General features: G+C 38.2%; 1 protein-coding gene and 1 long non-coding RNA gene across 4 annotated transcripts in view; one reads left to right on the top strand and one right to left on the bottom strand.

Annotated features, from left to right (window-relative positions):
- CDH8 (cadherin 8) overlaps positions 1-22,378 on the bottom strand; it is a 159,758-nt gene that overhangs the window by 22,471 nt on the left and 114,909 nt on the right. For all 3 annotated transcript variants that reach the window (XM_077786269.2, XM_085589455.1, XM_085589456.1), the window contains 2 exons: positions 12,215-12,336; positions 4,691-4,808 (listed from right to left, as the gene is read on the bottom strand). In XM_077786269.2, coding sequence (XP_077642395.2) covers positions 4,691-4,808; positions 12,215-12,336 — 240 coding nt within the window. The remainder of the gene's footprint in view (positions 1-4,690; positions 4,809-12,214; positions 12,337-22,378) is intronic.
- Positions 12,227-19,005, top strand: LOC146766380 (uncharacterized). Its single transcript, XR_014957820.1, has 3 exons — positions 12,227-12,363; positions 12,466-12,560; positions 13,714-19,005. It is a non-coding gene; the product is annotated as an uncharacterized LOC146766380 (long non-coding RNA).

Genomic DNA, 22,378 nt, shown 5'->3' on the forward strand with positions numbered 1-22,378 from the left:
GCCTGCATTTTCAAGGAAGCACAAGGAGGATATAAGCAAGATTTTAACTTGAAGGAAAGAACAAAAGAAATGGGAATTTAAGCATGATCACTCTTGGAGCTGTTATATGTATTGTAGATGTAATAGACTAAGCATGGCAGAGAATAAATACTAAGTTTGTTACAGAGAAACAACAGAACAGTTCATCGCTCAGGTGGATATATAATGAATGCTTCAATTAAAAAAACCCAAAATATTTTACTATGCACTCACTAGAATCAGGACCAAATTCAGAGCTCAACTTGCCAGATGGACACTGAATATTTGAGGAGAGAGGAAGCTGATCATTGATAATCACCCTATTACAAGCCAAATCAGGCTATTGGATTTCTTCAGGAATATGAGCTCATTCCAGTGAGGTTCTTAACCCAAAGGTAAGCCCTACAAATGGGCCAGGCAACCCCAGGACTGCTCTGCTACATAAGCCCTATAAGTAGTATGGAATATCCCATTTATCCAGGAAAGATGCAGCATTTCTCCTGTCAGAACAATTACTGTATCCAAAGGCACTGTGGAATGTTCAATTTGGGATTTATTCCATTAGGAAATAGATTATGGCATCAGAAAAATGGCATAGCAATGGCAGCTTCTCGTGGGAAAAATTTCGGTCTCTTTATGGCAAAGACATGTTTGGTAGTTTTTGACAGCAAAAATTGCATTGGCAGCATATCAAAATGTTTGCATGTGTGAAAATGCTCCCATCACAGAATTCTGTTCTCACTTGAACAATCCAAGGGAACCTGAAGGGTTCAATGCTGAAAACAGGTACTGCTGTGAGAGGGTTGTTTGGGATGCAGCAGGAGATCCATGTACTGGCACAAGGTTTTAGGTAACGCTCTGTGAAGACCATTCATCTGGAAAAAAAGGCTGTCTACAAATTCTAATTCCATTTCCAAAGGTCTCATATCAGTTTTCTGATGCCATGACAGTACAAAATCCTCATCAGTTGTCTAAATTTCTGTAATTTTTTTTTGTCATTTATTGTAAGCCTACAGTTCTTTGGAAGGGCTAATTCCAATCAGTCTACAACACATTGCTAGAGTGTACCAACACTTGTCTAAACATGAGATATTTTCATCTGAAATTTGAGGTTTTCTGGTTTAAAGTTTTTCAAACACACCACACAAAACACTAATTTTCATTTTTTTCCTGCTTCTGCTCCTATGCAGAAAACCCAGCACAAAAGCACGTGAAAAGTGCCCAGAGATTCAGTCAGGAGTTTGTGCAGTCAGGGACTTATGTCACACAGTCACAGGTTTAGTCACAGGTCTAACACAGAAAACATGACATGATTTTCATGTAGCATTAACTGCTTATATTTTTTTATATAACTCTGTTATTTCTCTTGAGAGAGGATAAAGGTTTTTGCACCTGGCATCCAAGTGCTCAGCATGCCTTGATTACAACTTGAGAGGGCATGATTGCCTGGATTCGGATTTTCACAAATCCCAGGAACCCAAGGCACTAAACCTATAAACCCCACCCAGTAATGGACATTTGAGCTCAGAAAGGGACAGAAGAAAAGCATCAGGAGAGATGGAAAATAAAGATGGCTAAGAAATGATCTACAGATATTCAGTGAGATGCATGATGGCATTTAAATTTACATTTTTTACATTATTTACTTCAGAAAGGCACCACAGCCTCTACAGTTTTAGGTATCTTGTCTACAGAAAGAATATGGAAATTCATAATATGGAAATTAATATGGAAAAAATAATATGGAAATTAATATGGAAATTCAACAAACCAAGCAAATTAAGAACACCAGTGCACCATTTCAAGGCACAGATTCTGCTGTGAGCACAGCATAACTTCTATATATGTAATAAAATTTTCTGAGAAGCGTTCTGGGTTTTTGTTTTTGGCTTTTCTTTTTTTTGTGTGTGTGTGGTTCCTGATGAAGATACCTGTTGTGTCACTTAGTTAAACACATTTCTCAACAACGCGGCCAATCATAATATTTGCAGTGCATGTCAGCAGCACAGTTAATTACTGACTATCATGGGAACTTGCCTTAGGGTAATCTGGAAGGTTTGAACAACAGAATCAGCCTGTGTGCAACAAGCTAAATTGATTAATGGTTATGCTTATGTTCTACACAGGAAGGCAACATTCCAAATCACAGACATGTTATGTATTCTTTGGCAGGAGGGACAGAAAGAGGACACTGCAGCTTTTTCTCCTGGCAGGTGCCAAACTGCACTGTTGGCACGCCAATGTCACCACAGTCAGCGTCATCGTTACGTGGTGGCCAAATGCCACACAGTTGCCTAAAGCACAAGGGAACCCAAAAGGGCAATATCATTTTGAAGGAAGGGGAGGTATTAAAAATTATTTAAATAAAGAAAAGTGCTAATTCTAGTAAGTAGAAATTGGGTTTCTACAGGAGGCTTCCTGAGAAAATGCAGTCCCGGTGTTGTATTCACATGTAGACAGCATTTCTTCAGCAACCATCAAGTTTCTGCTGCCTTGAAGAATTAATTTGTCAGGAATTAATTAATCTGGGAGGAAACTGAGGCTGAGGACACAGTCAGGAAGATGTCAAGGATTTTGGCCACCAGTGTGAGGGAGTGTTTTTTTGTTCCAAGCTTTACTGTGTTGAGCATTGATCTGATCTCCAGAAAGGAAAGGAGAGTTTGTTACAGGCATTTCCTTACAGTTCCACACCACAGCAGCTGGGTTATGGACAGCCCAGACACTCAGTAATACAAAAAAGGAGAAATTTCACTTGTGAATTCAGGGTTTTTTAGAGATCTTGATGTCTTTCAACAAGAATAATCACTCATGCTCATCTGGCAGATATATTCAAGACAAAGTCATGGTCAAGTTCATTGTTTAAGTGGCATAACTAAATAAAGACTTACTGAAGATCTATGATGTTTAAAGGACATAAAACTCACCTCCGCCAAATTATACCCTGATTTTGACTCTGACATGAGTATTTGCTTCCTGTGGGAGATCATGTTCTAACATCAACTGTGCACTGCATCCCTGACTGAGCAACTTTGATAGACAAGGATGGCATGCATAGTTGGAATTTCATTATTGGATACTGGAGGATTAAATCAGAAAAATCTCTTCAGATTTTTTAATTTCAAGATATTTCAGGTAGTTGTTTTAAGAGGATTTTCACATTTAACTGGTCCAAACACCTTAAAAACTGCATAAAACTGAGTGGCAATGATGTAACAAAATTGAACTTATTTTTCTAAACCTCGTTACATAGAAAGTTTCCTCACTCCTCCTCAGCTCAGGACTCATTTTGCCATTGTCTGTGAGTAGGAGCAGGAGTGGGTCTTAAATACGTAACAGATTGGAAGGACAAGGGTAATTAACAACATGAGCTCAGTATTTAAACATGAAGAGAAATGCTAAGATCTTTTTTACTTTGTCATGCTGTGCCAAGCAAACCACCTCACATTTAGGATGCTTAATTCAATTTGTGTTACACTGCTGATGATTATGAAATGCATTTTGAAGAGATTTGTTTTATCTTCTCCAGAAAACACACAGAGACTCATTTGCTACAAGAAAATAGAGATATAAGTAGAGCCATACTTTGTGAATGCTAGAAGATAAAAACACACCTAAAGAAATGGAAAATATAGGATATATTTAAGCAGTTTTAAGAATATAGGTGCAGTGTCATCTAGCAAAACAGTGTCATCATGCTTCTAGGTTGGAACAGATAGAATAAAAAAATGCAAACAGCATTTCCGTTTTAATTGACATTTCATGTGTTGGTTTTAAACCCCTGTGCAGCACACACATTCATCTTCCTATTAGTAATGGCCTAAACAGGGCTTTACTTTCTTACAATTTCAAGTAAAAACTGAATTTGTCTAGAAATCCTGGCAGGAGAGTGCCAGGAGTCAGAACTCCTGTGCTCTATTAAAAAGAGCCAAGACAGAACAAATTTGCTGAATATTCAAGTACAAACACATCAAGCACTCTTTATAGTGTTCTTGGGATCAGTCCTAGCTCCTTCTCTCACCTGACCTTCAAACTGATCTGTGTGCCAAAGAATAGGACCAGTATAAATTTACTGCCCAACAATATTAAATGGGTCTTTTTTTCCCATCACACGTCAATGGTCCTTTCTACAGCCCTGCAAAATGACATTTTGCCCTTCCAGAAGTGCTCCAAAGCACAAGGACTCAAAGTGCCCTTCTGGGCTTTGCTGACCTAAGGGATTTCTCTTTCTAGCAAAAGTTCCTCACCAAAATACTTTGGAACCTTTATACACACAACAAATCTTTGGGAGATTTAATAGATACTTAATTTTATGTTCCCATCCATAAACAGTCAATGTAGGAATCAAGATTTATTTATCAACATAGTTTCAGATTTCTATTTTACACCATATCTCTGGAATTTCAAATTAATAGGAATAATAGGGGCAGTAAATCCATCCTTTCATTTTTTTTAAGTCATTGACCTGTCTTCTGGATCTAAATTCCACATTCATATTACTTTCTTCTTATCCACTGTAAAGTTATTGAAATAGCTTAAGTGATATAATGAAGGTACCATTCAGCAGATTATTTACATTTTAATTGCACAAAGAACACACTGGCAAAGTAATTGGAAATCAAAACAATTTGAAAGTAACTTGTTGAGATACACACTTTATATTTGTTCTATTTACCTTCATTTTTCTTGATGGTGAAATTTGGGTTGTTGACCATTTCAGGAAGAAGGCTGTACAGGAAATAATGCCCATTTTTAGGATCATCCTTGTCAACAGCACTGACAATCTGAATTACCTGCAACATAAATGGGCTCATTAAGTTTTCACACTCCTGATAAGCAGACAGTGCTGAAAAGAAATTGTATGTATTGGACATATTTCATTTCTCTCCATGTCAGATTTAAAAAGAAAATTTCTAATTCTGCAAGGCTTTTGTGGACCTTAGACTGAAAACCTTGGGAAGAGGAGCTGTATCTGCCCCTTTTAAAATGTTTCCAGAACAAAGAGCCAGCAAATAAGGAGAGACAGGTAAGAGAGACCAGCAGATACTGCTGCTGATTTAGACAAGTAATAAATTATTATTCAACAAAAAAAGGAAAATTGTGCTTCAGAAACACTCATATTGCCTATGGCAAGCTTTCATTTCCATGACCACCCTTGTCACTGGACTTGGATATATAATATACCTTTAATCCTTTCTCCTTCCCCCACCCCATATTTCACTTCATAGACTAGTTATTATTTTTAAAATTAATTTGGATGTGAAATTTTGGATGAGAAAAAATCAAAAATTAAAAAAAAAATATATATAGAGGGTTGTATTTTTTCCCCTCAATTCTAATAATACCTCAGTTATTCCTGCACTAGGAAGATATGCTTGTGTGTTTTTTAATAACATCATTATTAATTAATGATTCATAGAATAATGCAAGGTAATTAGGTGAGAAGAGAGTTTTGGATAGTTCAGATAACTTTGAATAATTAAATAACTTTGTATGAAGTACCTCATATGATTTACATGACCAACTGCAGTGTCTGAAGTGGATTTACCTCTATTTTTAATTTCTACCTTTTACATTACCCAGGTCCTACAGCTGATCATCTTCAAATCATACAAAGTTGCACAGGACTATGAAAGAAATAAACACTATTTTTAAATAACCAAGTTTGGGTTTTTTTGTTTGATATTTTTGGTTTCTTTGTGATTGTTTTGTTTTGATTTGTTGGGAATTTTAAAATATTTGATGCATTTGATTTTGATTCCAAAGGTTCTCCAGAGAAGCAGAAACAAAACCAGCCATGGATCCAGATCCCACCCTCAGATCTCACTTTCAAGGCTAGTTAGCTCATGCTAGATGAGGTTCATAAGAAATTTAATTAGAATTATTGACCTTTTCCATGTCCATTGAATCCAATAACAATTGTCTTATGTATTTATTTGCAATGTCTAAATCAAAGCACCAATAATTTCTTGCACAATTAAATTCAAATTAGGAATCACTAAGAAATTTAAAGTATAGAGTGAAAAATGGAAGCAGAGGTTGATGCTATCCAAATTCATAGACTTTTATTTTAAAATTTCCATATTTCCCTAAGAAAATGACAATAACTAACATTTTATTCTGGTTTGACCACAAGGACTATCAGTCTGTATGTGTTATATACATGACAATAGTCCAAATCTTATTTATGTTGTTCAGGAGTCAAAGAAAAAACAAAATCTTACTAGATAACTACAAGGATCAACACCAAAACATAAATATTTTAAATTATGTATGTAAAAAAATTTTTGAGCAAGTAGTGATATCTGTAGCACAACCCAACATAGGAAGCAATGTGAAACAATTAATTCCTAGCCTAATCATTAGCCTAATCATATCATATTCTGGATAGGTCAGCTTTATTATTATTATTTTTATCAAAAATCTACCAAAAAACAAAACAAAACAAAAAAGATTCCTTAAATCCCTCATAAATAGGGGTGGTTTTTTTGTTTTGTTTTTTTTTTTTGTGGGTTTTTCTTGGTGGCTTTTTTTGTGTTGGGTTTTTTTAGGGGTTTTTTTGGTTTTGTTTGTTTGGGTTTTTTTTTGGATAACTGCATCTATCAAGGTGGAAACCTTGGCAGGATTCCAAACAAATGTATTAGAAGAGATGGACTAAAAAAATAGGCCAAGCTCAGCTTTTGCTTTTTTTACTTTATGAGGTAGATCTTCAATTTAATAGCTGAATAACAGATCCTAAAGTGGGAAAAATATAAAGAGTGGAAAAATATCTAAGTAGCTTCTGTCTGTCCCAATGCAGAGCTGGAGCCATTTGCAGATGGGAAGTATTTTCAGCTTTCTCTTTGCAGAGGAGTCAGGCACTAAAGCACCCACTGTGATGCGCCCAGGGCTGGAGCAGGTACAGGTAATTCATCATCACAGGGAAGTGCAGTTTGGGCTGGGATCCTGAACAAGCAGATATATTTAGACAGATATATATTTTATGGCTGTTCAATTTTTCAAACAGGTAGAATGGGAAAGCAATAGGGAAAAAGGATTATGACACAGTGAAATCTGGAAGGGCAAGTGCACATAACAGCTGCAGTTTGTCAGATGGTTATAATATTTTGTATGTACTGGTATTCCATCCATTCCCTACATTGTGAGAAGATCCTTTTACTGAAAATGCAAGAAAAATTATATGCAAAAGACAGGCTTAGTGCAATACTACATTTGTTGTGTTATACGCACATATCATGGAATTAAGAGTGAGTTCCCATAGCAACCTTATTTCTTTGTGTGTTTGCATTAAGATAAGGTCTTAAGAAAAAAACCCACAACAGAAAACATAATATATATGCAGTGATATTAAGTTGTGGTATCTTTTACTCCACAGGGGTCAGAAAAGTCCACTAATTCTCATTTCCAAGTTTTTATTAGTGTGTTGATAGGCACATTTTACTACTCTGTGTTGTGTGCTCACACAATGGAATACTACTGAGGTAATTCTCCAACTCTTAATTTGTGGTTCACAACATGGTTGAGAATCACAAAATCACAGAGTCACAGAATCGCTGAGGCTGGAAAAGCCCTGCAAGGCCATGGAGTCCCAGCCGTGCCCAATGCCCACCTTGTCCCCAGCCCAGAGCTCTGAGTGCCACCTCCAGCCCTTCCTGGGACACCTCCAGGGATGGGCACTCCAGACCTCCCTGGGCAGCCCTGCCAAGGCCTGAGCACCCTTTCCATGGGGAAATTCCTGCTGGTGTCCACCTGAGGCTGCCCTGGCCCAGCTGAGGCCGTTCCCTCTGCTCCTGTCCCTGTTCCTGGAGCACAGCCCGACCCCCCGGCTGTCCCCTCCTGGCAGGAGCTGTGCAGAGCCAGAAGGGCCCTGAGCCTCCTTTGCTCCAGGCTGAGCCCCTGCCCAGCTCCCTCAGCCCCTCCTGGGCTCTCTTGTTGTGTGGGACCCAAAACTTCCCCCAGTGCTGGAGGTCCCTCAGTAGGGCCAGCACAGGGGATGGACTCTGCCTTAGTCCTGTGGCCACACCATGGCTGGCACAGCCCAGGTGCCACTGGCCTCTTACCCACTACAGATGTCTTTCCTTTCCTGGTAATGACAGGCACCCCAAAAATGTTCCATTATAGAGAAATTGGTCAATATTTGTCATAAATAAAACAAGAACTGACTTTTTTCACTACATATCCAGTGAAAGTTAATAACCCTTTGGCTGCTCAGTCTTGAAAGTTCTGAAATTCTTACATGTAAAATTCCAACTTTGATGTTGTATTAATACTTCATGCATGCATTTGATTCTGTACATACATTTAGCAGAAACTTAGCAAATCAGCATATTTTGTTTAGCAGACAGCACTGGATTGTAATGAATAGTTAAATGGTCCCCTAGGACAACCTGAGTTTCTAATTTGTAGGTTTGTATTGCAGTTCTACAAAGCCACATGTGCCTGAAATAATTTGTACAAGGATAAATAGAAAAGCAGAGTTATTTTCAACACATCATAACTAGCTACGTGCAATTTTAGTACATGGTACTGTTTAAAACACTGTTCCTGTGATGCAACTCGTTAACCTCATCTAGAATGGGTCCTCATCACTAATAAACAATTTTCTGATTTAAATAAGACTTATTTTCCAACTCTGGAAAAGCTTTTGCAGTCCCATTGCTGTTCATGGTTATTTCTGCATATTTTGCAGACTCAAAACACCAGTAAGAGTAGAGTCACTACAGAGCAATTTTAACTTTCTCTGAAGAGTCAAATGCAGTAAAGGGATGGCTCTAGCTGAAGAGGCAAAGATCTACCTGAAGGTTTCACCCATTAGAAAGAAAAACAATCTAGTAGGAGAAGTGAATAAAATAGAGACAAACTGTGGGAAGCTGGAGGAGCACTGTCCTCAGTTTTATATTGCTCCAGTTTAAAGCTGGTTTCAGCTCTCATATATCGCTGTCTGTACTGCTCAAGTGAAAATTTTGTAGCTTTGTTTCCAGCAAATAGCACTTCCCTGGAAAAGTCTGAGAATGGACTGGAGAATAGTGAGTGAGGCACTTTTGTTACTCAACATTATACAAGTTCTGTTCTAGGTCTACAGGAAAATAATTTTACTGTGCTGGAGAACAACCAACAGCACAACTATAGTCAGCAAACCATTAATGTTCTGGATTTAGTAACTGGAATTTTGCAAAAAAAAAAAAAAAAAAAAAAAAAGGGATAATAGGAAAAGGCAAGAACTGATTTGTGGCTAACTTAGAGGTACTGTAAGAGTACATTCAAATTTTTGGGGTTTGTTTTTTTTTTTTTTTTCCCCTTCCTAAAACTGACATAAAACATTTCTGGCAATTCTCTGTTGTGTGTAAAAATGTGAAAAGAGCACAGAAATACATGCATAAAAATTAGATTTCCTTCTTCCTCCCTTTCCTCTCCTATCAGCCTGTGGTACCTTTACTCAGAGGTAGGTCAAAACAAGGAAAATGCATCTGGCAGCATTACACATCAAGAGTTTTTAATCCACTGTGTCACCTCACCAGCAGCTGTATTTGCTACTGCAATTATATCAGAACCCAAAACAGAATACTTAGAAAGTGAACTGGAATAGATGTTGCAATGTATATAGTAGCTGCACATAAGATTTTACCAATAGTTCAAATATAATTTCCTTTATGGTAAATTAAATTTGATTTAAACTTAGATTTAAATGGAACTGCAAATGTCAACAGATGGGAATACCTTAAGACAATTGTACCTTTCCTGCACATGTAACATTTGAGTTTAAGCTTTGGACAACCATCCAAATTAGGCTTTTGCTACTAGTAGTATCTTTCTCATATCACCTATTTCATAATTGAGATATATGTAGTTTCTTTAATTCTACATCCTGACTTATTAATAGGATTTCTACCAAAACTTGAATATAGAAATAAGCATATGAAAATACAATAAGGCAGTGGAGTTACAGAAATCTTTACAGGAGCTGATGATTTTTGAATGACAACTTCAATTCAGAACCTAACCTTGGTGATTATTCTGGACTGGTTACTGTTCCAGTAGTGTTATTTGTTTAAACACTGAATAAATTGCAGGATCAGTGCCACCTCATCCATGCTGGCAGCCAAATATTTAATAACCATCTGTAAAGTTCACAAGAGGATTCATACTCAAGAGTGACATCTGCCATCACATCAAGAGTGTAAGAAGTAATGGTAGATAAAGAATATTGTGCTTTAATGAAAGTTTTCTGTAAGTGCTTAAACAAAAGCCTCTTTTACCTGCTGACTCTTAATAATCTCATTTATTGTTTTATTCCAAAATGAAATGTGAAATTTCTCACCATCTCTTAAACCACCTGAAATTCAATAGGAATACCTAGATTAATCCAGTCAGAAAGCACTGTACAACAGAACTTTCTGATTTTAGGGAAACTCACTGAATCCTGCATATAGGAATAGTCATTAAGATTTAATATATCCTGGAAAATGCAGCTACTCAGCATCAGAAATCCACCCTGAGCTAAACAGAAATCCACTCTGAGCTAGAAGAGCTGAATTGCCAACAGGAACATGACTGTCTGCTCATAAGGGCACATCTCTTCAGTGGATAGAGAGAATTCTCATTCCTTAAGTGGCACATTTTTGACACCGTTTTACTAAACAAAAAGGGGTTCTAGAAGTCAAATCATCCTCTGTAACAATACAATCCTGTATGCAGAGCTGGGTTGTCATACAGTGCTATAGAGGTTGTCATTTAATGCTACTAAAAAGAAAATAACTTCTAACTCTACTGTCAGGTAACCTTCTTTAGAGAACAGTGAATTTAATGTCTAACACCCACATGAGACACAGGAATAGTTGGATTAACAAGCCATGTCAAGCTGTCAGCTGCTGTTTATTTACATAAAATGTCACAATCTAGAAATAAATTGCAAAGTTTAAAAACATTGAATTGTTGTAACACCCAATGTTTCTTTTGCTGGACAAAAGTTACATCTCATTTACACTTCATTACTTTCTAAATGTCTGTGCATATTCCTGAATCTTCACCTTGTCATTTAGGTGGCATATGAGATATTCTTCCTTCTCTGCTTCACTCTGCTTCATTTCTTTGAAAAAGACTAAACAGTTTAAATCCTGCTTCTGGCATGTTGCTGTTTACCTCACCTTGGCAAGTATTGTGTGCATTTCTTCATCAAGCTTTTCTTCATTAAATGAAGGAGGTAATAACATTTTCAATATTTTTTTAATATAATGAAAACTTGAACCCTTCTCCAACACCATCTTCAAACACAATCACAATTTACTTCACTTTCCATCAAGTTCTGGTTTGCTGTCTTATTTTTTTTCCCCAACTATCATAGAAAAGTAAGAATTGAATAGAGATTATAACAGATAAGGTCAAAGGGAAATGGGTTTAATGTTTTAACTGTTTAGTCTAAATTATACCTGGGAGCAACCGCAATGTAAGTCAATAACTGAACTGGAATTCAGGTTGGATTCTATTTTCACCTACTAACGCACATGAACTTAAGTGCTAAGCTCCATCACACAGAGTGTGACATTGGGAGACATTTGGACATTAAAGACACTCAGGATTTTTTCAGGATATTATCCCAAAGTAGTCACCTTTTATTTAAAACTATACTTAAGGGAAAAAAAGTTTATTTAATTATAGAAGACATTCCACAGAAAGTGATCGTGGGTTTATCTTAAGTTAATGCTAAGAGCTAAGAACACATGGGCACCCATTTTGTAATAAAGATGACATCAGGTGACAGGGAGAAACTCCAGCCCCACCTCACACTGTGGCAAGCACATTTATCTCACTCTCGGGATTTTTCATAGAGGTGCACAGAGAGAAATGAAAGAGGAAACAATTTCTATTTCTGCTCCTTATTTTTCCTATGTGGAATGTGTTTGGAGAATTGTTTACCTGTAGTGAGTGCTTGATTGGATTCTGGTGAGGATTGTTTGAGCCTGATGGCCAATCCAACCCACCTGGGGCTGGACTCTAGAGAGGGTCACGAGTTGTAGGAGAGTCAGAGAAAGTAGTATGTAGTTTTAGTATCCTCCTTTTATATGGCATATTAATGTTCTTCCCCACAGCTATAATAAAGAAATAATTCAGCCTTCTGAATTGAGTCAAGCCATTGGCATTTCTTCCCATTGGGTTCACCTGCATTTTCAATATCACACCATATAAAACCTGGGATACTCACTTGTCCAGGCTTGCCATTCTCACACAGGAAGGCCTCGTGCTCTGATGCAAACTCAGGGGCGTTGTCATTCACATCGAGGACCTTGATAGCAACAGGCACCCGGGACACCTGGCTATGGTTCCCTAAGGAAAGAAACCAAAGTACCCAAGGTAAGCATATTTAATTGGGACTTAAATACAGCAGTGCTGCACTGTGACCGTGCTCTTCCTGTCTCCTGCCCTCGCTTAATTGGGCTGCCTCATCTGCAACAGATCGTGGAGCTGGAGTGCCAGCTGAAGAGGGATGGCCAGGGCTTTGTGGCTGAAAAGAATAAATAGATCCCTGCTGCAAACAGCATTTGTTGGAGGTGAGCTCAATGAAGACCTTTCTTGGTCTAAATTGGTAAGATTTTTCTTTGATGAAGTTTGTATTGTTTTATTGATAAAGTCCATTATATATGGAAAAGGGAAGGCTGCAAGCAGCAGAGATTTATTTCTTTGTTTATCTTTGGCAGAGAACAGCACATTTTACTCCATTAATTGTTTTGACTGCATATCTATTATTTCTTCATTGCAGTTAAAGTACTGACCCACACTGGGAAAAAGATGGATGGGAGACTGACAGGGGTGAAACTAGACAGTAATTTGGACTATTAAAGCACTTTGATCATCTACCACTGACCAAAACAGTGACCTGTTAACTTCTTTTTTCACTGAAGTAACAACTCATTATTTATAATATAGAGCTATTTTGCATAAAATTGCTTATCACTGTGAAGAGTAGAATGAGTTGTAAGGCAAGAAAAGCTAAATCAACAGTTTGCATCTACTTTGAATAGCCTTCAGAGGCAGCTGCCTGTGTCTTTCCCTCAATTCAGCATTGTTAATTTACTCAGAGACTACTTATAAATATTTTAAATTATTTTTCCCCAAGGAGCAAGCCCATTAATTCAGTTTAAACTGAGGTCACCAGCTGATTTGGAGAGTTTGATAAACTGTTCCACAGCACAAGCACACCTCCACAGGTACCTCAACCCCAGTGTCAAAGTCCATCTCCCAGTGAATATTATTTTCTAATCATTTTCTACCTCATTTGTATCCTCAGTAATGACAAATCTCAATATTCAGTGCACTTCTTGGTACAAATGACTACAAAGTATAAGAAGATCAGGCTCCACCAGTGCTCAGGGACCAACTGGTGGCAGCTCTACAAATGACAGAGATGAATAAAGGCAGAATCACCATATACACAGTGGGTTTTGTGGTTTCCATCAGGGTTAATTCTGTTGTGACCCAATCAAATCCGATATCTTACAGCCCTTATTCCTCCTTGTGTGCTAAAGACATCCACAAGATGGGAGGCTCCACCCAGAAATCTAAATGTGCAAATGTCAATTGTTCTACTGACATTGAAATGGCATAAAAATAACAACTTTAAAAACACAAACTCAAATATACCAGTGCTATAAAAGGCTTTATATTTCTGGGATTGTTTGAAATATCAAAATTCCTCCTGGACAGGACATGGAAGATCACCACACATCAGAATGTAAATGTTTTCCATCTTAAGGAGCCAAAGCTTTAATATGAAAAGAAGCATATTACACAAGAAAAAGAAGCACTCAACAAAATATTATATGAACAATATTTATGTTACTTTGCATCTTATGATCTTGCTTACTAACAGGTGAGGGGAACACTTATGCCATGAAATAATAATGTATTTGAAACCAAATAAAACCTAATATGCAAATCATGAATTCCAAACATTTTAAACACTTTTTAAATCTTCACTTAATAAAAATACAGACAATTAATCTTAAGCTTATCAGAATTCTCAGCACTAGTGTCATATTTAAACACTAAAGATTTACTTTTATCTAAATTAATGAAATGATGGCAGTTCAAATTTTAAAGACATTACAGAGAAATGTAATTAATTAGATAAGCTTCTAAAGAAATTATTCATGTCCCTTGTGACTGCCCCCAAAATGTTTGTCTTTCATCAGAAATACAAACATTAAATTTAAAGATATTATAATTAGAAACTTGATGAGAATTCATTTAAAAAATTAATTTACTAAACACAAGAGAGACCCAGTTGGTTTGGAAATCTCCAAACAAGGGGATATCCACTGTCTTTTAGGCTTCCTGTAGCTGTGATGAAATTTGTTGTTGAGAAAAAGAGAGATGGGGGAGGGAAATGCATCTACAGCTTGTGCTGTCCACCACTCTGAATACACTTCATTATTTTGTCATCCCAAACTTGCCAGGGAAATTCCATTTTGTGCTAAGTGTTTTCCTGCACCCTGAGCACACCTATTCAAACACATTAATGAGTCCTCACTAAGCAAGCGCAGGTTGAAAACGCTGTCAGGATGGAAGAGTTCCATCTGTTCACCTCCATACGTTGCATGTCTGCAGGCTCTCGGTGCTAAACACGTACAGAGGATGGCCAAGCCTAAACCCAGATCTGCTGGCAGGGCCCCAAATGTTTGGGCTGGGAGTAGGAAGGGATTGGAGTACATCCAGAGTGGTCACAACATGCCCCAACTGCATGGTCACTGCCCTTCAGGGTGTTGGGTGTCTCACTGGTTACTATTCAACCTTCAGAACTTTTCCTCATTTGTATGAATGGACAGTCAGTTCTTCCTAAACTAAGAACAAAACTGAGTTTAATTACTGCGTGAGTTTATGTTTCATTTGGGTGTTTGCCCAATATACCCCTCAGTTAGTAGATTTAAGGGAGACTGAATCTTCTTGCATGCACCATGTAGACAGCTAGACTGACTGCTTAACTTCCAATCTGTTATTTTATGCAAAATCATAGAAAAAGGTGAAGTCAGAGACTCTTTAATGAATTAAACAGATTTTTAAAAGCTTTAGCACCATTATTTATTGTGATGCACAGTTTAAAAAGACCTACCTAGAATTTTGCAATATAAAATGTCATTACGGCTGTCACTTGAGAAACATCAGCTTTGAAAATTTAACACTCTGAGATGCAAAACTGAAAAATATTGAGAAAACTTCTACTAGTCTAGTTAAATAAAAGTCTTTTCAAGCTAGGACTGCACAGAAGGGCTTGGCCATCTGAGGACGCCACTCTGTGTCTAGATGAGCACAGACCATTTCTGAACTCCAGCAGGGAGATCCAGATGAGCACAGAACACACACACAGAAAGGAGCATCCAGACAGATCCGAGGAAAGGAAGAATCAATGCAGCATAACTAGTGGAACTTATTTTGGGTTGATAAATAAATTTCCAAAAATTATGGAAAATCCACTTGGGATTAGAAATCCATATTGAAAGGTTTGCAAGGGTCATAAGGACTGAAAAAGCTCTTCGGTTTTCTCCCCAGTTCACAAGACTCTACTAGAACATTAAATGCTTGAAATGCCCAACTTGGTGGTACTTCTCTGAGTAACCCACTGAAACTGACTCAGGGTTTAAAAACACTGTAGAATTTGGTATCAAAATGATGAGGCAGATCAAATAACCAAAGTCAAATTAAAGCAAACAAACAAAAAGCCAAACATAACCACTTGTTATTGGGATCAACACTTTTCATCCTTCCTGGAAAAGGTCCTACATAACTGTGCAGTATTGTAAGAAATTTGTATTACAAAGCACTGAGTGATATCAACATTGTTACTACACACAACAAGAGTTTCTAGGAGTAACTAGAGCTTATAAATATAATTTTTGGTCCTGTACCACAACTAACAAAATAAAATACAGCTTTTCAAATCCCATAAAAGCTTAAAGAATTCATAAACTTGCTTAAAATATGTTCTCCATTTTCCCTTGACTGATAAAATGCTTTTTGAGATAAAGAGAATTATTGTGGCCCAAAATGAAGTTTGTAATTTATTTAAATTGAAGAAATCCAGTTTAGTTCAGTTTTCCTTTAGGTAATTAAATAATTCAAAATCACTTCAACATTCTCTATAAAAAATCATTAGCTGTCTTGCATTTTACCTAAAATTTATTTATATGAATAGAAAGTAGATTCCTAGAAAATAACTCATTTATTATTATTATTATCATCATCACCACCACCACCACCACTTGATTTGGAAATGGTTATTTCATGCTTCTCTTATTCAAGGAAATTTCTACAATAATAATATTTTAAATCAGAAGTAAAGGAAGACCTAGTTCTAACAAAGAAATGAAAACAAAATCTGAATCAGTGACTTAATAAAAAACAACAGCACTTGGTTTACATCCCTTATGTTTCAAACTTATTAAGTTGTATTTTAACAGCTCCAGTCCCCCTGACTTTATCAAAGTTTTATCTGATGACTTCATTAAGATAATCCTCAGGATAAGTTTTTTCTTCTGTTACAGTTTATGTTGTTGTTTTCTTTAGGCAATCCTTTACTTCTAGAATGCCAGAGCTTATAACAATCTTTCTGTCATATAAAACTGACAAACCTGACTTAAAGAATCCTTAGATACACAGATGCTATTGTGAAACAGAGGTTTTATTTATGTTGAAGCTTAACTCTAGAAATCACATAGTGCAGCAAATACTGGGCTCGTTTGTCTGCAGCGTTGGGTAATGATCTGATTCAAGAGAGGCTGCGTGCCTGAAACCCTCTCCAACATTGTCAGGAAGACAGCAGTAATTGCCAGCATTTCTCTTAAAAATACCAGAACACAAGCTATTTCTGAGCTAGGACAAAATTCAGACAACAAGCTAAAAACCCAGACAGAACTGTTCAGCAGGAAGATTTAGATTCCCCATTGAAATGATTGTCTTTTTAAAGGATGAGAAGTCGTGGATTATTGAAATAGCAATATAAACATATCAGTACTTAGTACTTACAATTCCTGTATGAAGTGCTAAGACAAGAAACAAACACGACCTCCTAATTATTATTCCATTTGTATTTCTTTAGCACATGGATCTCGCCCGAGCAGCACAGATTGAGGCGAGTGTCTGTGTATACATGTGTGTGGGAGGGGCACTGAAGGGAAAGGATGTGGAACATATTTCTCAGGTTTGTTCCTTCAGTCATTCTTTGGGAGAAAAATAATAACAGAATCGAGAAGTTTTGTCTTCTTTCTCCAGCTCCCTGGGTTTATTTTGCTGTGGGCTCCAGAAGGATGAATGAGGCAAGAGCAAAGCTTTGTCACACTCTATTTCTATTTCCTCACCAATAGGCTATTGCAAGTTTAACTAAGAAGTGGTTTCATATCATCCACCTCTTCAAAGCTGAATTTGGAGTTAGGAGGTTCCCAAAGTTCAGCAACTCCCTCTGTAAAGAGGTGACTCGGGGAGGCCACACTCACCTACCTTTATTCAATATATGAGATGTGTCACTTAGGACTAAAGGACTGATTTTACTTTCAGGTTGCTAAAAATACTAAAACAAAAAATAAAGCTTGAAACTTCTTTGATACGTGCACACACCATGGCAGAAAATGTTAATTAAATACACCATATCCTTCAGGTCTTGTTTTTACTCACTTTCTTTTTCTGTGGGATATTTTTTTGGTACATAAGTGCACATGAGATATTACAATTATTTCATATAACCCAGCACCACTCAGATTCTGAATCAATTACCTAGATTATACAGAAAATGGAGACATGCCTCCAAAAAGACCAAATTTTTTTCATAAGTGATATTCCACCTAGCCCTGCACTCAGCTCTTTGCTTGCCACTGATTTATTTACTACATTTGAAATAATTTAGGATTCAAATAAAAATATACTTTAAGTTAAACCAGGGATTTCAGCTGGATACTTTGCTAACTTCAAAGGATCAACACTGATTTATAAAACTTGATAATAAATGTTTAAAAGGGAGCCTATTGCTTTCTTACAGGTACAAGGCATACTGATAGAACCAGTTAGCCCTCATTTTGTTTATCCGAGGTCAGGCTGTAATTTGACATACACATACAACTTCTCTGCTATTTTTCATGCCATGAAGATGTGCAGTTATTCAGCAGCTTCACAAATAGTTACTCTGTAATTACCTCTGATACTCTGTGAATTGTAAGATCCATTTGCAAAACCGGGAAAGGTTTGCAATTTTCTGCAGAAGTATCTTATTTTGCTTGGTGTATTTGCATGATATTGCCTTGTCTGAGTGCACAGACAGATCAAAAGGGCTTGGAGAGGAGAGACTAGATCAGAAAAGCAAAACAACCCCTCAAATGTAGTTCACAAGAATGAAAAAGGCCTCTTCTACCACAACCCTGGCTATAAGGGAAAATCAAAAGATCCTCTTCTATTTAGATTTAGCTGTGCATGATAAGAGAGAAGTTATCCTCTGCTGCAGTGAGAATGAGAACATGGGCCACACTGGGTGAGCTCTAAGTTTGTCCTGGAGGGAGCGGAGGATGCTGAAAGAAATTCATATCCACCTCGGGGCTGGAGGGGATTGGGAAGCAAAGACCACCCCCACACCTTGTGCCATCCTTCCAAAAACTCAACAACACTGAAACTCGAGGCTTTCTGGTTATTCCAAATGACTCTGAATGGTGATTTATCTTTAATCCCAATTATTTTTTGAAAGCTCCACCTTGGTGTCACCACTTGCTATTCAGTGGCATAAGCTCCAACAAGCAAATACTAGAAGAGACAGGAGATGCTCCATGTACTGGATAACACAAGTGCTGGTTACATGGAACACACCTATTGCATCTGAGAGGGATTTGGAGACTGCCATGGCATTCTCCTGGACATGCTGCAGCCCATGGCTTGGACAGGTGCACATTCTCTGGATGAGAAACTGGCTGATGGCCTGATCCAGGAATGGGGAATGGTGCCACACCCAGCTGGTGCCAGGCACCAGGGGTGTCCCCCCAGAGCTTAGTGTTGGGCCCACTCCTGTTCAGTTTCTTTATGGATGATCTGGATGAGGGAACTGGGGCATACTCAGTCAATTTGAAGACAACATCAGTCTGGGTGGGAGTGTGGATCTGCTGGAGGCAGGAAGGCTCTGCAGAGGGGCTGGGACAGGCTGGGTCCATGGGTGAGGGACAGCAGGGCCAAGTGCCGGGTCCTGCCCTGGGTCCCCCCAGCCCCATGGAGCTGGGCTGGGCAGAGGGGCTGGGAAGCTGCTGCTGGGAAAGGCCCTGGGGGTGCTGGTGCCAGGGGCTGACACAAACCCAGCTGTGCCAGGGGCCAGTGGCACCGGGGCCGTGCCAGCCCGGGGTGGCAGCAGGCCCAGGGCAGGGCTGTCCCCTGGGCTGGCCCTGCTCAGGGACCCCGAGGGCTGCGGCACCAGAGCCTGGAGGGGCTGGAGCGTGTCCAGGGCAGGGAACGGGGCTGGGGAAGGGGCTGGAGCCCCAGGAGGGGCTGAGGGAGCTGGGCAGGGGCTCAGCCTGGAGCAAAGGAGGCTCAGGGCCCTTCTGGCTCTGCACAGCTCCTGCCAGGAGGGGACAGCCGGGGGGTCGGGCTGTGCTCCAGGAACAGGGACAGGAGCAGAGGGAACGGCCTCAGCTGGCCAGGGCAGGCTCAGGTGGACTCCAGCAGGAATTTCCCCATGGAAAGGGTGCTCAGGCCTTGGCAGGGCTGCCCAGGGAGGTCTGGAGTGCCCATCCCTGGAGGTGTCCCAGGAAGGGCTGGAGGTGGCACTCAGAGCTCTGGGCTGGGGACATCAGGAACTGGGCTGGGACTCCATGGCCTTGGAGGGCTTTTCAGTGATCCTGGGCTCCTGTGAATGCACGGAATATGCAGGAGGAGAGAAAAATGGCTATGAAAGCAATGGGAATAAATGGATAGGATGAGACTTGGAAAGAGTTGGAATGGGCATTCTAATCAGAAATTGCAACATCTTTGCAATATTTGAGTAAGAATTACGGGTCCTTGTCTCTGGACATGTTCTGAATGCAAACTGCATGTCCTTAGAGGTTGCTCTGCATATCTAATTCTGACCACAGTGAGGTTTATATTCACAGTGGCACATAATAAAGATATATAACACATTAATATGAGTAAACAAATGCATAATTCAAAATAAAGTATTAGTAGAACTGCTTGAGAGAGTTGTATTGGAAGCTGCTGAAGTCATATCAGGTTTATGACAATGAAGCAATTCCAGTTTGTTCACTGATCCTAAGGAAATCCTTAAGGGAAAACAATAAAAAAAAGCAACACTGCTGATATCCTTCCACCCACACATATATCCAGAGACCAAACTGAAACAACTTCTGGCAGAAAACAACCTGTATTTGTGATAAAGCACTGTCTAACTGAGCGTTATTTATCTCTAACGAGGACACAAGTCAAGAGGAAGTTTGCAGTTATGTCACACTCAGTAAATTAGCTGTGCTACGTACTGAAGTGGGGAATCATTACAACTGCAAAATTAAAAATACAGCTCAAGTTTTAACGCTTACTAGCAATGCACTTATTAACAAATACAAGAAATGGCAACCTAGACATATTTGAAGTTTTACAGTTAAATTTTTGTGCAAAAGGCCAATGCAAATCAAACATGAAGCAAATGGAAAAATGATACTTAACTTCAAGATTGAGCAATATAAAAGCAACATTTGTGATCTCTAGAAGCATCTCCAAGAAGGAAGCATTGCTCTACAGGCCCAGCATTTCAGAAAAGAGGCTACTAAAAGATTTTGAGCTAAGGCTTTCCAATTTCTTGTGGCAAGCACCACTAGGAAGGAAAAAAGTTAGGAAAACAAAGAACCTCAGAATCATCTTTCTGATACTTTCATTATACACTCTAGAATAATAAAAGTGTGATGAAATGCCACTGGATCTGTACTTTTGTGGATCAAAGCACCACAAGCCTAATTAGGATTCCAGATTTTCTGAGGCAGTGTAATGCCTTAAATCATTGTGAGGAAGTAACAGGTTTTAATTTCTAAATATAACAATGAGAAAAAAATCCAGAAAACAATATGGTGTCTTTGAACAACAGAAAATAATTTGACCTAAAAATAAGGCAGTGGACAGGCAGGAAAAGAAATTGACAGAAAAAAAAAAATTATGACACAACAAATGTACCAGGACATGATTTGCTGCTGTGTTTTTCAATTCCAGCTTAACCAAGGGAGTTGTGCTGCCATAAAACAGTCAGGAATCTGTCCCACACTTTAGAGCAATTATGTTATTAATACACTAATACCTCATGCATATTAAAACCTTATAAAAATATTGACTTAGATATGCAAGGTCTTATTGTCAATTATAATTAGCTATGAAATTTCCTAATGACTAGCAACAATAATAACAACAATAAGCAGACTGATTGAGGACAAGCTGTCTGGAATATTTGGGGAGTTTTATTTGAAATTATTTCATGATTGAAGTAAAATAATTTATAGCTCAAATAAAATCCCTCCCTTACTCATAGACAAAACATCAAAATGCTTTAATAAAGATTTTTATTAAAGCAGAATTTATTATGGAAGCATTTAAATGTCATTACTTTTAGAGCTCATATTGCTTTCTGAGACTGATTTTCTTAACAGTGCAATTTAATTAATCTTATGTTTCCTTCACAGATAGAATATTGCTAGATATCCTGGATATGAATTGGGCTCTAGAAGTTCAGCATCAAACCTTCTTACTTGCATACCTTCAACAATAAGCAAAAAAGACCTCTACAGCACATCAGAATGCACCTTTAGAAAGACCCTCTTCTTTGTTTTTCAGACAGAAAACAGTTCCATTCTTTCCTGCCCTGCACCTTTGCCAAAGCTCAGAGCATGCTGCTCAGTCTTTATTCCAGACAGTAAAGCGCCTCAAGAAGATTGACTGAAATTACACTGAGTTACAAACCCCTCTGACCTGCTCTCATGCAGGAGAGCCAGTGGAGATTTCAGACAGTCCCAATCTGCTCAGAACTGATGAACTCAGGTTCTCAAATGAGGTGAATTCCACACAGTATTTCTAAGATTAATCTTATTTTCTTTAGAAGTTCTAATTCAAATGTTCAAAGTGCAGATGGCCAGTTGGTCAGGGTAAAGATGCACTTTGCTAATATAACATATATCTATATATCAGCTATATATCTATATGGTCAGCCTCTAAATTTTCTCAAACTAATAAATATTCTGTGCACTAATTAGTCATGTAAATTTCTTGTACATTTATTCCTTATTCCTTGTATTCCTTACTTGAATTCTTCCCTGCTTTATGCCCCAGGAAACCTTATTTCCTTCTCAAACACCACCCAATGCCCCAGTCTTTTGTG

Source organism: Lonchura striata, chromosome 11, assembly GCF_050655825.1.
Source record: "Lonchura striata isolate lonStrDom1 chromosome 11, ASM5065582v1, whole genome shotgun sequence".
Lineage (NCBI taxonomy): Eukaryota > Metazoa > Chordata > Aves > Passeriformes > Estrildidae > Lonchura > Lonchura striata.